The 16877-nt window shown below is 35.8% G+C and overlaps 1 protein-coding gene and 1 pseudogene across 1 annotated transcript in view; one reads left to right on the top strand and one right to left on the bottom strand.

Moving 5' to 3' along the window:
* The window catches only part of LOC145999939 (uncharacterized), a 33259-nt gene extending 25118 nt beyond the window's left edge, over nt 1–8141 (bottom strand). The window contains exons 1-3 of the mRNA XM_083137223.1: nt 8000–8141; nt 2959–3304; nt 1163–1249 (exon numbers count right to left, since the gene is read on the bottom strand). Of these exons, the coding sequence (XP_082993349.1) occupies nt 1163–1249; nt 2959–3304; nt 8000–8070 (504 nt within the window). The 5' untranslated portion in view covers nt 8071–8141. The remainder of the gene's footprint in view (nt 1–1162; nt 1250–2958; nt 3305–7999) is intronic.
* A 263-nt stretch (nt 8142–8404) lies between these two features.
* LOC146000278 (xaa-Pro dipeptidase pseudogene) lies at nt 8405–10835 on the top strand (annotated as a pseudogene).
* The last annotated feature ends 6042 nt before the right edge of the window (nt 10836–16877 follow it).

Raw genomic sequence — 16877 nt, 5'->3', positions numbered from 1 at the left:
ACTCTGTAATAATACTTCACATGAAACGCCAATGTTCCCAATTGGGAACACTCCAGTTTACATATAGAGAAAATAAAAAATAACAATTTTTTTTGAATAATTCTCTTTAATGTACACCAAAGAGACAAAAATTACTGAAAAACTCATTAATTTCAAATCCAAACACAATTCGGCGTGTAAAAGGTTAACACTATTATAATTGTGTTCATTTCGAGAAGATGAAATGTGACAGAATTTTTACTATAAATGTATCATTAAAAAGTAAATGGTTAATGCAACAATATTACTTTCAGAAGCTAAATAGAAAGGTCAAGTTTGCTGTATAATTTATGTTTTAAACATGTGAGAATATCTACTATAACACTAAGGATAATAAAAAGCAGCAGCCAAAACCCTGTACATCATCCCAGTGTATAATTCAAGCAAACATGGTCCCCTCTCCTAAAAAATTAGAAAAATTGCGTAAGTGGAGCAATAATTGGACCAGATTCTTTTTTTGGGGGGGGAGTACTTTTTTAGTGCACTGAATCAGTAATAAAAATAAAACAACAGCAGGTCTGTCATGCACTGCACAAAAAGGAAATTGTTCACCCACTAACAATTGAAGAGGTGCTCTCTCGAAACATAATGTTATAATAAGTAAAGTTAAAAGCACTTGACACTGGATAACGTCCAAACCAATTAACATTGCATGCTAACGTACAACCACTGTCACTAACATTCAGGCAATTAACTGCTTCCATATTTTCTAGACATTTCAACACAACAACCGTGTATCTCTCTCCGTTCCACAGCCACATATTTACAGCTCCCCCCCCCAAAAAAAGAATGAATTACATACATAGATCATTATTCTGTGTCCTGATTCCAATTTCTATAGTACAGAGTCATTTGTTCACACCCCAACTGAACTATAGACCAATTCCTAAATAAAAATTCTTGAACAAAACTCTTGAATATGATCTCTGTAAAAAGAAAAATGATTTTACTTCAATTCAAGTAAATATATTTATTGTTATTTCATTATATAATTATGCTTTTAACTTGGGCTAATCTGAACACTGGATATGAATGATCACTATAGGGTCAGATAGGGAGAGCAGACAGTGAACATACTGTGAAAACCTTATCAACTTTGCAAGGTATGATGATAATGTGTTACCTGAGGCATGCTACAATTCTTCGCTGTTGATGCAGATGATTTCCCTTTTCTTCTCTTCTTTGCCTTGGAGGTTTTTTCATCTTTATTCTGTGAAGAAACAGATATATTAATAGGATATAATAAATCTCAATGTTCTTGCACTTTCTCAATTATGTTACTAGGTTTAAATACTAGGTAATTAATTTAGAGTGTTAACCCTTAACCGTTGTCGTGAACGTTTCGGGCACTAACACAGTCGTGCGGTCCACGGGACCTCTAAGAAAAAAAAGAATATAACTATATCAGGACATATTTTAAATGATGTGAATTTAATCATGTTGTATGCTTTGTTATTACACAATTACATAGTTTTGAGAACGAAACATTCTTTTTTAACTTCTGAAAAAAAGTATTTTGTTTACATTGTGAGTTTAAGGAAAACAAATTCACTAAGCCAAAATATATCTTAACTGAGTATTTACACACAGCTGATCAACGTGAATTTAGTCCTTGGTTATTGTTTAACATTCATTCTTCAAAACCACGGCTCCCTCTATTCAGTAAATGCTTCAAATAAAAAATCTGCAATTCTCTTGTCTATTGATCGTAATAAATCATCGATGATTTTAACCCCCAAACACCCGGGACCGCAGTATATAAATAGAACACGACAGAAGCATATAATGCAAACTTTTCCTTCACGCTTTCACAGTACACTGAATTTGAGGAAGGTACTGAAAGACAAGCAGCCTCAAGGTCAAAACTAATGGCGGGGGTAACAAGCAAAAGGAACACTCCGGTCCGTGGGACGTGACAACTGTAGTTGAGGGTTAATCAAGAAAGCTGAAAAGGTACTCTTATGCATCGCAGGTATCTCGATGGCTCTACATCCACATCAATTACCAGTAGCTATCTCAGAAAGCAGTCGCAAACAAATATTACTGATCCAGTGTTGAACTGAAAGATTAATGTATACTGGGTACCTATAAGTCCAAGGCTAACATTAGGAGGAACCCATGTATACAGTTTCAGTTTTAACTCTTGGTCCTGTTTTTTTTACTACATTACAAACATCGGTAAATATTTACTATCCTTCGGACACCTCTCATTTTTTAGTTTCCTGAAGGTGTATCAACGTTGTTTTGATTAAATTAATTGCAATTTTTCACATTACCAGTAAGTCTTTCTGGTAGGCCTTTTTGCTTGCCTGAGAAGAACTAACCTAACCACACGCCAATGGTTCGTGGGGCTAGCGCCAATGGTTCGCAATTATTTCCAATTTCTAGATCCTGATACTAACACGACACCAAATTTTAACTATGTTTCCTAACCTAACAGAACTAACCTAACCACGCGCCAATGGTTCGTGGGGCTAGCGCCAATGGTTCGCAATTATTTCCAATTTCTAGATCCTGATACTAACACGACACAAAATTTTAACTATGTTTCCTAACCTAACAAAACTAACCTATCCACGCACCTATGGTTCGTAGGGCTAGCTATTCTCAGTCAGAGAATTAATTTTCAATGAACAACATCAATTTCAGCTATGAAACATTCCCACATCACACAAAACACCTTCCCGATGTTAGACAATGCTACAGGAACTTATTACGGTAAGTAGTTTCTTCTGTACAAAGAAATGTGTCCAAAGGATAGTAAACAAATACCCAATAAATTGTTACTTTTTTAACCAAAATAAACTCTGAAAACCTATAAAATAAAAATAAAAGTTTACTCCTGAATAACTATGCAAAATTTACACATTTTCCTAACAACAGCTACACAATGATTATCTCCAGTTTACTGACACACACCTTACATTGAAGTTCTTCTTCATTTCTAAATGAAAATACTACATATCTACGTGGTTTATTCTCCTGCACACTATAGCAGTGATCACTTGTACTATGGGATGACAAAGCATTTCTTCTGAACGAAGATTTTTTTACAACTTCCCGTTTCAAACGATGGTTTGAAAAATTAAATATGCTTGGCACAGCATTTCTTCTTAAGGTTGGGCGCCCACCATAAGGCCTCTCTTCAAAGTCCTGTGGTACAAAATGTTTACTGCATATGAAGCTGAACCTAGTTGGGACAAATTCCTTGCGTCTTATTGCCACCAACCAGCGCTTCAAGAGCTCTTCGTTCCTTAGCGGAAACCTGCAAGGCATCAACAAAAGTGTTGTTAATTCTCAAGTCTCTTTTTAGAAGTCTTAGTACTCTGGATATTTTAGTATGACAAGCTCTACCCCATGCTACGATACCATATTCAATATGAGGGTAAATCAGTCCATAATAGATAAACTAACTAACTAACTCTCTAGCCTTCTTAAACCCGAAGGTTCATGGCTGCAGCAACACAGGCCTTCCATCTGTCCCTATCTTGAGCAAGATCTATATACTCTTTTCCATCCCTACAGATTTCCCTTAGGTCCATCTCAACGTTGTCCCTCCATCTTAGTCTTGGCCTTCCTACAGGTCTCTCACCATCAGGTTTCCCAACAAGAATCCTGTAAACTCCTCTTTCCTCTCCCATTCGTGCCACATGGCCTGCCCACCTAAGTCTTCTTGATTTAATTATTCTAATAATATCTGGACATGAATACAAATTATGTAGTTCTAAATTATGTAACCTTCTCCACTCACCTGTCTCCTCATCCCTTTTAGGTCCAAAGATTTTCCTAAGGATCTTATTTTCAAATACTCTCAATTTATGTTCCTCTTTCAATGTAAGGGACCAAGTTTCACATCCATATAATACTACAGGCAAAATTACTGTTTTGTATATTTTAACTTTTAGTTTCTTAGATATTAAACGAGAAGACAAAAGCTTATGAAGAGAGAAGTAACATGCATTTCCTGAATTAAGCCTACTTTTTATTTCCTCTTTAATATAATTTTCATTTGTGAATATTACTCCTAAGTATTTGAATTTGGAAACTGGCTCAAACGAGTTGTTATCAATAATTAGATTTTGATTATTACCTAACACTTGGTTTCGGCCTGTAACCATATATTTAGTTTTCTCTTTGTTAACTTCCAAACCTTTTTTGTTAACTTCCAAACCTATCTCTTTAGCAGTTTTGAAAAATATTTTAACATTATTCTTAATTGTATTCACATCATCCCCAGTAAGTCTACATCATCTGCATATGCTAACAACTGAGCCACACCATTTAATTTTAGTCCTTCGTTAGTTTCTTTTATCTTCCTAACAGAAAATTCTAAGGCAAAATTAAAGAGCAATGGAGATAATGCATCTCCTTGTTTTAACACATCATGAATTGTAAATTTGTCAGACATATTAATACCCACACGAATTTTACTTTCTGTTTCACTGGTGCATATTTTTATCATACTAACAAGCTTCTTAGGTATTCCAAACTCGACTAATATATTATATAATTTATCTCTTTTGACCGAATCATATGCTTTCTTGAAATCAATGAATAGCTGATGGACATTTTGATTATATTCCCACTTTTTTTCAAGTGTCTGTCTGATGTGAAAAATTTGATCTGTAGTTGATCTGTTACGTTTAAATCCACATTGATAATCACCTATAATTTCATTAGCATATGGGGTTAGTCTTGTTAAAAGAATGTTAGATAATATTTTATATGTTGTTGAGAGTAGAGAAATTCCACGGTAATTATTGCAGTTCATTTTATCACCTTTTTTAAACACAGGAACAATTATGGATTCTTTCCACTGTTGAGGGATTTCTTCTTTATTCCATATTAAACAAATTAATTTATGAATTTGACATATTAATGAATTTCCACCATATTTAATTAACTCAGCTGGTATTAAATCAATGCCAGGTGCTTTGTTATTATTTAGCCTTTTAATAGCATATTTAACTTCAGTCAAGTTAGGTTCTGGAACTAAAGGTTCTGCTGTGTGTACTTCATTTACTTCTGATTTATCTCCTACATGGACATTTAAAAGGTCATTAAAGTAGTTCTTCCATCTATTTAGAATATCCCTTGGGTCAGCAAGAAAATCACCATCTTTATCTTTTATCAAGTTTACTTTAGGTTGCCACCCCTTTCTAAACTCATTTACACCTTTATATAAATCTCCGATATTTTTATTTTTGCTGTTTGTTTCAATTTCGTTAATTTTGCTTTTCAAGTAATCTCTTTTTTTACTTCTAAACGTGCGGTTAACTTCTCGCTTCATTCTATTATAATTGTTTAGATTTGTATCATCAGAGTTATTTAACCACCTAAGCCTAGCCTGATTTCTTATTTCTATTAAATTATGACATTCATTATCAAACCATGGCTTACTTTTTCTTGGTTTATGGTATCCTATACTTTCTTTAGCTGCTGATTCTATTGCATTACGTATGTGCTCACAATTCTTGTTTACATCTGTTTCATTTATATTTTCATCATCATTTAAATCCTGCAAAACTTCAAATCTATTTGACAGTTTAATTTGGTAATCTTTCTTAATTCTTTCATCAGTAAACTTTCCTGTATCAAATTTTAGAACTTTTAGATTTTGTTGCTTATGATTTATCACTGAGAGTCTTTCTCTTGATACTTGTTTACTATCCTTCGGACACATTTATTTATTTTTACAGAAGAAACTACTTACTGTAATAAGTTCCTGTAGCATTGTCGAACATTGGGAAGGTGTTTTGTGTGACGTGAGGATGTTTCATAGCTGAAATTCATGTTGTTCGTTGAAAATTAATTCTCCGACGGAGAATAGCCAGCCCCACGAACCATTGGCACGTGGATAGGTTAGTTCTGTTAGGTTAGGAAACATAGTTAAAATTTGGTGTCATGTTAGTATCAGGATCTAGAAATTGGAAATAATTGCGAACCATTGGCGCTAGCCCCACAAACCATTGGCATGTGGTTAGGTTAGTTCTGTTAGGTTAGGAAACATAGTCCAAATTTCATCAAAACAACGTTGATACACCTTCAGGAATGTTCAGCGAAGCAGATACGTAAGTACGAATGTCAAAAATTGACGAAACGAAAAAATTAGAGGTGTTCGAAGGATAGTAAATTTTTACCAATTGTATTATGTAAGTTGTTTCAAGAGATACAGATTTGTGGCTAGTTTATACATATAATGTCAATCTGCTCGTCACATGTTTAACCGTTGTCTATAACATGCAATAGTTTGGTAGAATATTCTGCTTCTATTTGTATGGTAAATATTCCGTATCTGTATAACAGATTTATTAAAATTTACAGGGGAAATTACTTAAAGAATGCAGTTTCTTTAGACTTGTGGAAGTTCAGGGAAGTGTTTTCTCGCATCGTTCATTGAATTTTGCCGGTAAATCATCAATTTTTCGATATAAATGTGTGACCGATGCACGAAAGCTGTTGCATCCATTCCTTCCAGCCAGATGTTGCCTGTGTGTGATGACGTAATCCTGGTCAGTTTTTCCAAACACGTGTTTTTGTAACTGAAAAAGGTACGTTTCTGCAAATGGTTCGTGGTGCTATGTATGAATGGTTCTTGGGGCTATGAGTCAATGCTTTGTGGGGCTACGTAGGTATTTTTGGGTGCAGTGGGGTGGAAACACTGCATACCGACTACCATAGTGAAACTGTGACCACCATTGAGCGTATTACCGAAGGGAAAAACAAACCAAGAAAACTTACTTCATACGTCGAAAATATAATTATTTCCGTGAAACAAGCGAAATCCCACCTTCAGCAATGTTTTTCAATGCAAAATACGTAAGTAGGGATGTGAAAAGTGACATAAATAGCGAGTTTCTGGCATTTTCTGGATACCGAAAATTTACCTCGGTTATATTTACCATTGTTTTATGATTTTTTCAAATTCTCCTAGCAGGGATTTGTAGCATGATGAAATCACAATAACACAAAGGAACTTAGGCTGTAATTACCCTCAACCTGAATATTCAGCGGTTATTCACATATCAGATAAATAGCAATGATCCTAAAATTGATCCCTGAGAGACGACGCTAACAATATTTCTCGTGTTATAGAGTTTGTCCATCAGAATTTTGTCGCTTACTCTATCAAATTATGGTACTACTTTACTATACCTGACACACCTGGGAATGATTTCTTTCGCGCTTTTTTACATTGCTAACGTACTATTCTGCATTCCGGAACACTTATTTAGGTGAAATAATGGAATTTGTAACGAAAATAATGTATATTTCTTACATTTACGAGTACCTACTGTTCTTGTTTATTTCCACACAGAACATGGCGATAGCTTAACGTTGATCGTTCGCAAGCTCCTTTACCGAAAAATACCTACTTTCGTGCCGGATTTCAAAGTATGCTCAAATAAAAAAAAAATTAGAAAATTTTAAAAAAACTAGAAATTTAAAAAAAAAACACCTCAGGAACAAACGATTGACGTTATGTTAGGTTAGGTAAGGCAAGCAGTTTAAATTTTTTTAAAAAGATTGAAAGCACTTTAGGAATTTGAAATTGACTCTTTTACTTACTTACGGGGACGAGGTATGCCTACTAGGTTAGGTTAGGCCTGTTAGGTTAGGTTCCATTAGCACTCCTTTCGTTCAATTTAGCATATACGGACAACATCGGCTTGTAGCAGCAGCAATATCGCGTATTGTGCTCTCTCGCAGAAAGCAAATGACGGCAGCAGCAATAGCGCGTCGGAAATAGATTTTCTTATAAAACCATATGGATTCGCATTAAAATGGACCAAAACTACATTCCGGAACATCAACAACACTCCAGAAAATTAATTCCGTAAGTACTTTCTCCTGTAAATTTGAAGGAATCCGTCTCAGGTATAGTAAAGTGGTACCCAAATGATTATGCCATAAAAACAGTAACCATTTTATACATTACAGAATATTTTTAAATATTTACCTATGAAAAGAGACGCCCGATCGTACTTTCTGCCTTCTTGTGCAGTTATATGCACTACAAGATGCTACCATATTGTGGTTAAAGTTTGATTTGATCACTATAACGTCAAAATGCCGTACAATATGGCGGCTCTGACAGACGGGTCTCCTTTATCGCACAACGTGAGATCAACGGCTTTACCTAATCTCTATGTACATTCAACGGCAAAAGATATAGTAGGCAAGTTGTCCACCACCATTTTCAGTCAGTCTGTTTTCCACAATGTGCTGATCATGAATTGAAGTGAAAACGTCAGTAAGCAAAGAACAACATCTGCTTTGCATAAACAGAAATTCATTCCTCAAAACAACCCAGATGTGGAATACAGAGTAATGAAAATAGTGATGGACAATTTGCCTACTATTATCTTTGCCGTTGACGTACCATGTACCTTGAGATAAACACCCATAAAGATTTTTTCTACGCAAACAATCCTGGTTATTCTTGTTATCTGTACGCCACGTCAACAAGCTGCACAAACATTTGATCGGTAACAACTTGTAGGAGTAAGCGAGCGCTTCGAATAGTTTCTGTTTGTTAATAGTTTTGGCCCAGTTAAAATGGCTTCAAAAGAAAGTTCATGTTTTTCTCGAGGGGAACATACATTCAAAGTTCCAATGGCACTGTTTGCCTTAAATCGCAGGCGTTTGTGTGAAAGATTACGAAAGAACCCAGAAGTACCGAAGAACGGAATTGTATTTCTACAGGGTGGCGAAAATGTGAGCTTGTATTGTACTGATGTGGATTATTCCATATTCCAGCAGGAACCTTTTTTCCAGTGGTGTTTTGGAGTGGAAGAACCGGGTTTTTACGGTGCTGTACAAGTATCTACAGGAAAAACGCTGTTGTTTGTTCCCTTCTTTCCAGAATCATATGCCACTTGGATGGGACGTATATATTCTTTGGACGATTTCTGCAAAAAGTATGAAGTAGACCAAGTTCAATACGTTGACAAGATTGTTGACACACTGACAGCTCTAAAACCAGATGCACTGCTTACTTTGACTGGCGTGAATACTGACAGCGGCCTAACAACACGAGAAGCAGCCTTTGATGGTATCAGCAAATTCACTGTCAACAACAAACATCTGTATCCAGAGATAGTGCAATGTCGCCTTATAAAGACTGATATGGAGCTAGAAGTGATGCGTTATGTAAATAAAATTTCCTCTGAGGCACATATTGAAGTTATGAGAAAGATTAAACCAGGTATGCACGAGTATCAATGTGAATCTCATTTCTTGCATTTTGTTTACTCTGTGGGTGGATGTCGTCATGTTGCATATACATGCATATGCGGTTCAGGTGACAATGGATCTATACTTCACTATGGTCATGCAGGAGCCCCTAATGAGAGAGAAATTCGGGATGGGGATATGTGCTTGTTTGATATGGGAGCTAAATATTGTGGTTATGCATCAGACATAACTTGCTCATATCCAGCCAATGGGAAGTTTTCTCCAGATCAACGTGTGGTCTACAATGCTGTTCTGAAAGCTAATCGCGCTGTATTGAATGCTGTCAAACCTGGAGTTTCATGGGTTGATATGCATAAGCTTGCAAACAAAACAATGCTACAAGAAATGAAAGACCATGGTATCCTTCAAGGTGAAGTGGAACAGATGATGTGGGCAAATTTGGGAGCAATATTCCAGCCTCATGGACTTGGTCATTTAATGGGTTTGGATGTTCATGATGTTGGTGGTTATCTAGAAGATTGTCCTCCCCGTCCTAAAGAGCCAGGCTTAAAATCTTTGCGCACTGCAAGAATACTTGAAAAAGGAATGGTCCTTACTATTGAGCCAGGTTGTTATTTCATTGAGCACCTATTAAAGCAGGCGGAAGCTGATCCACAACTTAATAGGTTTTTAGTGCCAGAAGCTATTACCCGTTTGCGACATTTTGGAGGTGTTCGCATTGAAGATGATATTATTGTTACTCAGAATGGGGCTGAATTGATGACCAAAGTACCACGTAGCATAGAAGAGATTGAGGCTGTAATGGAGGAAGGTAAGATGAATGTATGTGATTTTTGCCGCTGCCCGCCAACACCATATTCCAAGTAACTTGAGTATGTTCAATATTTGCCAGTATATTGGGAATTATGGGCAAATAATAGAATCACAACATATTAAACTGATAGTCGTCACAGATATGTTTATATTTTTACAAAATTATTATATTACAGTATTATAAAAAGTATTGAACCTGGAAATAACATGTGGGGATTGTTAATTTTACTTCTATCTCTAAATCAATATCATTTCAAATTGTGTGTTAATTATTTGCACTTTTCTGATGTACAATATGAATTTGAAATATCAATTATTAAAAAGCAAGTATGAAGTATGATAAAATATGTACTTGTATTTTTATCAATATACGTTATGTTTTAAGGTGTTAAGAGGGATGTGTTCTAAGGGAAAATATATTGTTCTGTTTACTTGAGATTTACAATAAATCACTTTAACCAAAAAAGCAAAATATTTCCTAAATGTGTTAATTTTTTGGCAAAAAATATGTGATTATGCAAACTATTGTGGGGCCTGTTAATTTTATGTATGATATCAAGGACATTTCAAAATTTAGTGGTAATTTTTTTCACATTTGTGTCTACCACTATGAATATGAAATACCACTTCTAAAATACAAAGTGCCAAATGTCATAAAATATGTAACTATTTTTATCAGTGATGTCACCTGTAAAGGATTAGAGGTTTAAAGATTAGATTACTTCACTTGCTTTGATCTAAAATGTAAAAGTAGATCAATAAATGGCTTTAACTGAAAACAGAAAGTAATTTGTTACCCAAATAAGTTAGTCATGTGGTGTATATAGCATGTGATCATGCAAACTATTATTGATAAAGGGGTATATTTATTATCGTGGTGCTGTTTGTTGCATACTTATGATACTTTTTGTTTTTATTTAATGTTATAATTAGGGAACGGAACTTTATGTGCTAAAAAACTCTGAAATATTTATTTTTTATGTGTCATAAATGTTGAAAATATGTGACAAAAGTAAAAAAACATTTGGTAACAAAAACAAAATATTACATGCATTTTAAACACCTGAAATCAGTTTCTAAATGCTTACCTCTCAGCGAGCTATTTTTTGGAAGAGTTGCAGTGAATCGCCATAGTTTTTTTTCCAAATTCTCCATTGTAAATCTGTGACGATTATCTCTAAAAAGCATCTTATATTGTGAGAAAGATCGCTCCATGTGACAAGAAACAATTCTTGCATATTTGAAGCACGAAATGTCACTAACGCTGAAGTTTTCCAAAACTTCCTCTTCCTCTACTTCACCTTCCAAAACACGTGCAATTTGGCACACAGTTTGAAAACCTTTTTTTCCCCAAAAATTTCTGTACATTTAGACATTAGCAGTTGTGCGTTAGATCCAGTGAGTTTTCAGTTTCGTTTCTACTATACGGACTTCACCCATGGAAGCTGCCAAAGTGTTCGAGGACGATTCAAGCTTATGTATGGAATTGGAAAGAAAGGACAGGTTTATTGAGATGTAGGCTATGCCAATTCGACTTTTAAGGAATGTATGCCAATTCGACTCTTAAGGAGGGATCCTTCAACAGTTCTTGCAGAATTTCTTTGTTGAGACCATTTACAACAGATACAAATTTTTCAAAGTTCTGGGCATAATATACAGCTGCATTCAACCAAGTGCCCCATCGCGTAACTACCAGAGGGCTGCACAACGGCCAGAATCGCTTACTAGGCCCGCCTGGTTGGTCGGGCGGGCGAGTAAAACTATATACCTGGGTTTTGACCCGTCAAGCATCGAAAGCCCACGGGTAACTGGAAGGCCTTGCAAGACGAAGCTTGCTTATCTTCAGCGAACGCTCATTCCGGTTTTGCACCGTCTCAAGATGCATGAGTCACGCAGTCACCGTTGCCAATTTTTAGATTCTAAACTGTTCTAGGAGCACTTAAAATGTTCATCACTTTTATCAATTTGAAATTGCAGACATTTATTCCTTGCTAGAAAACATTTGTATCGCTCACACCCAATGGCGGCGATTGGGTTCCAAAACTAGAGGGCCAAAGTGCAAATGTAGGGGGGGGGGGCAAGGATAATTTAATTTCCCTTGGTACATGAGGTTAGCGTGGTGCAAAAGTAGCAAAAAGTGGGGAGGGGGCAACTGCACTCTCTCGGCCCCGCCCCTAATTGCTGCCACTGCTGACACCTGTACAGGAGTACGAACCAAGTTTCGCAAAAAGTGCCATCGTAAATACTTTGGAACTTTGTGTGACTGTTGGTTGTTCTACATTATACTTTTTTGGGGGTGCTCCCCTATGGCGCAGTGGTAGTCGTCGCCTTGTAATCAAAGGGTACCAGGTTCGATACCCGGTGGAAGCACATGATGGTTCAGATCCCACTTTAAACTATAGGTCCAGTCCCAATTAGCCTTATTGTGCATAAATTGCCCAAATAAATGAATCAATCAATCAAACAGATTTTCTCTCTGGTGTAATTTTGCCAATTCAATATCCGAATTAGTTGCTCAAGATCCCCCCCCCCTGTTCTCTTGTTCTCAGAGGGCATTGATAGTAATACGATACAAAATATAATTGTTAGCTTGTATTTTCACACGGGTGCAAATAACAGGCAATGCTATTTACGCATTTCAACAAACAAACAAAGTAAAAATGAAACCGACAGAAGATTTACGATTTCAAGACCAGAAAGGTGACATAAAATGAACAAGACACACAAACCTATTTCAAGACCATTGAAACAAATTTAGAAAATATGTGGTAGTTGGTTTGACATAATAATGACACTAATTTGAGAAGTTACAAAATCTTAGGTGCAGTGGCTTAGCAACATATCGCGAGGTCCTGGGCGAGATTTTAATGCAAGGCCCCATCGTTCTTTAAGTTTGAAATATCAATGTAAATCGATACACAGTCATCAAGGAAACGTCAGCAAATTATCATATTTATATAATAGCCTACAATAATAATTAATTTCTAACGAAAATTATATTTAATAGTACCCGACAGAGAAATTTACACTTGGCAGAGCTACAGTAACACGCTGCTGGAATTTTCATTAACCAAAGTAGTAGTAATAGTACGTTTTTTAAGATGTTCTTTAGGCAGTAAGATAACTGAAATATCTTTAAGCGTGCTAAACTTTTTTTTAAAAAATCAGAAATACAAAGTAAGAATCTTGAAATATAACCTATATATTATTTAATGAGTCGTTCTTTGTTTCCTCATTTCGAAGTTTGTAGGATCTAAATGTCACAAACCATGGCTTAAGTAGAAAATATGGAAGGACGCACATAAAATGTCAGTGATAGAGCGGGGGGAAGGGAGTGCGCTAAATCACAATCCTGTCTAGGGGCCCAATGTATCTACCTACAAGCTCTTTTACACAATCGGTTTCAACATCAGCAAATCTTAAAATGATAGTCATTTGCACAATAAATGTGAAATGTTTGTGTAATCAACTGATACAGCTAATTTGACTTTTTTTTAAATTAGCAATTTTGACTTTTTTTTTAATTAGCAATTTTGACTTTGTTGCACATAAATTGTACCAGTTAACTTTGAATTTTAGGACTTAGATGATAATAATAACTGTGAATCTCATTTTGTTGTTACGTCTTAATGTTCTTGTAATATTAAATATTTGACGCAGTGGCGTAACAAAATCGTAAAGTATGCGTCCGCAAGAAATAAACTTGGGTCCCTCAAGTACAGTCAGCTTCTTCCAGGAAATTTACGTAATTACTTAGAATGGCTGGTTGTGGCTGCACTTACATTAATAACTATACAAATCGATGCTCTAACTCTGAATTTTCACATATTACAACATATCTTTCTTTGACATTTATGTATTCAAAAGAAGAAAATACAAATACTTACTTATCCCTTCCCCCAAACAGAAGGCGGTACAGGATACAGAGAACACTGGAAGTTAGTGTAGAGCTATCAAGGAGAAGAAAATTTCCTAAAGCACTTGATTTCAGATTTAAGCACATTCCTGAAACATAGAACTTGATCAGGAAATTCGGAAGATAAATCATCTTCGTGCCCGTTACAGAGGGCAATAGCTGCGTCTGAAGTTGTAGGAACGAAGGAAGAACTGCTAATATTATCCATACCTTTCTTGAGTTTAAAATACCAGAAACATTTAAATGCCCCATACTTTGCTCCGTGGCAGTTTGAGGTACTTTACCATTAACATATTAAAATCGGGTAGTCTATGCAAGGTCACGACACAGAAGAAAAATGGATAAAATTGTCCAAGCAATTTTTGCGTTGATGTTTCACATGAGAAATGAGAATTATTTTGACTTTTTCGGGGCCCCTTAGGCTTAGAGCTCCCGCCCGCCTCTGATTTGACGTATTCATTCAAATTATAACGTTAAACTAGAATATAAAGCCAGTTAAAAAGGTCTTAATTTTATTGCCCACAAAAATTAGCCTTTTCTATCTTTCTCACTTCCATTTATTACGTTTTTCGTATCAACCTCATAGGACGCGAAGCCCCTATATGCGCGAGGCCCAGGTGATCGCCCACTTCGCTCACCCTTTGCTATGCCAATGATTCTACAACCTCAAGGCACCTGCGCCTAGCAGAAATTCAAATATTTCCATGCGTAGTGAAATATAATGGCCGTTGGCAACACTGACAGTAGTGCTCGCCGTCTACCTGCAAGAACTACATCGAGTCTCACGGGTCTTCTTAAGACCCGGGTAATAGAAAAACCTGGCAGGCATCGAAGCCTGTGCAACACTGTGACGTGAAGCTCGCTTGCGCGATGTCGAACACCTGGGCTTGATGTGCGTGTTGCATATTATTGTAGGCGCGCCTCCTCGCAGACGGGTTTTCTCCGGGTCTTGTGCAGGTCTCTGGTAACTACAGGTGTAGGGGGAAGGGAAACTTCAGGACATTTTTGTTTAAAAATGTCTATTCTTCTAGGTGACTTGATAAAAACTTTCTCCCATTTGAAACCAGTTTATCATCATTGGGATAAAGAGCTCTTATGTTTTCACATATTCTATGCAACGCCTGATACACACATGTAACGTGCACCATTTTGAGGTAGATAACGGCAAGGTCTACTGCGGCTTTTTTCATGTAAGCTGCAGCATCTGTTACGAGGAGAAGAACATTGTCAAATTTTATGCCTTCCAGCCACAATAGCTGCATTGATTCGTTAAAAAGCCTTACTATTGTTACATGTGTAGCCCCAGTTAGCTCTCTACACTCTCACAGATCCAACTAGAATAACATGTAACTCCGAAAGTCTAATAAATCACGTTATCACCAATCTCCCCTCTGACACAGTACAGGCAGAAGTGATACACAACTTAATATCTGATCACACAGCACAAATTGTTGAAGTTAGTATAATCAAACCACATTACCACGCAAAAAAAAAAAAAATACCAATAGAATGCCGAAACATGGAGGAAGACAACGTAAACTATTTGCTACAGTTGTTAGGTAAAGAAAATTGGGCTCTAGTATTTCAAGAAAGTGAAACCGAAAACATATGGGAGACGTTCATGACCATACTAACTTACTTCATAAATCTTGCATGCCCCTTAAAAATAAAACAGGTTCAACCAAACAAAAAAACAAAAACTTGGGTCACAAATGAAATAATACATAAAAAGAATGACCTCAAAGATATTTATGACAAAATGCGCATAACTAAGGAAATCAAACTTTGCGAGTCATATAGAATAAAGAAAAATTAATATAAAAAAACTAATAAGATAAGAAAAATCCAAACACCTCAAAGATAATATCAGAAATAATAGTAATACATCAAAGGCAATTTGGAATATCATAAATGAGCAAAGAGGCAAAAAAAAACAATAATCGTAATGAAAATACCACATTATTTGAAAATGAAATAGAAATAACTAACCCTAAACACATTGCGGATACATTCAATAAGTATTTCTCAAACTCCTATGTAAACTGTCCCATTGACCCCAAAAGTGCCCAAACAACTAAAATTGAATCAAATACTGTACTGAACTCCATTTATTCAGATGAAATAACCTTAAATGAACTAGAAACTACGATAAAAAATTTAAATAATAAGAAATCAGCAGGTCCACATGGTTGGTCAAATCATCTAATTAAAAAATGTTCTCAATACATTACATTACCACTACAGTATGCTATAAATGCCTCCATCAATAGTGGAATTTTCCCAAAAGTACTGAAGAAAAGTATAATCAAACCAATACTCAAAAAAGGAATGGAGACAAATAAAAAACTATAGACCAATAACGATCACATCATCTTTCTCAAAACTGTTAGAGAAAATCATGTGTAATAAAATATACAAATTCTGTGCCAAATATAACATAATTAGTCCACTACAACATGGTTTCCAAAAGGGTAAATCGACAAGTACAGCTACTTCTCAATTTATTGAGATAATTATAGATGCATTAGAAGATAATGAGATACGCTGTGCTATTTTCCTGGATCTGTCCAAAGCCTTTGACTGCTTAGACCACTATGCTCAAGCAAAAAATATACAATCTTGGCATTAGAGGAAATACATACAAACTGATACAATCTTTTCTCACGGATAGACCACAGTACACCCAGATACTACATACTGAAAACTCAGTGGTTCACAAAATTATATCTGACACTGAATATGCAAAAACAGGAGTCCCTCAAGGCTCCATACTAGGCCCGCTACTGTTCATATTATATACCAACGACTTACCCGCCCCAGACAATACAAATATTTTAACATACACAGATGACACAACCATAACATGCAGTGCAAATACACAAGAACAATTAGAAAGACAAACCTACATATC

This window comes from Lepisma saccharinum, chromosome 16, assembly GCF_977018435.1.
Source record: "Lepisma saccharinum chromosome 16, izLepSacc3.1, whole genome shotgun sequence".
Taxonomy (NCBI): Eukaryota; Metazoa; Arthropoda; class Insecta; order Zygentoma; family Lepismatidae; genus Lepisma; species Lepisma saccharinum.
The sequence above is the reverse complement of the archived record's forward strand: the minus strand, read 5'-3'. Positions and strand labels throughout refer to the sequence as shown.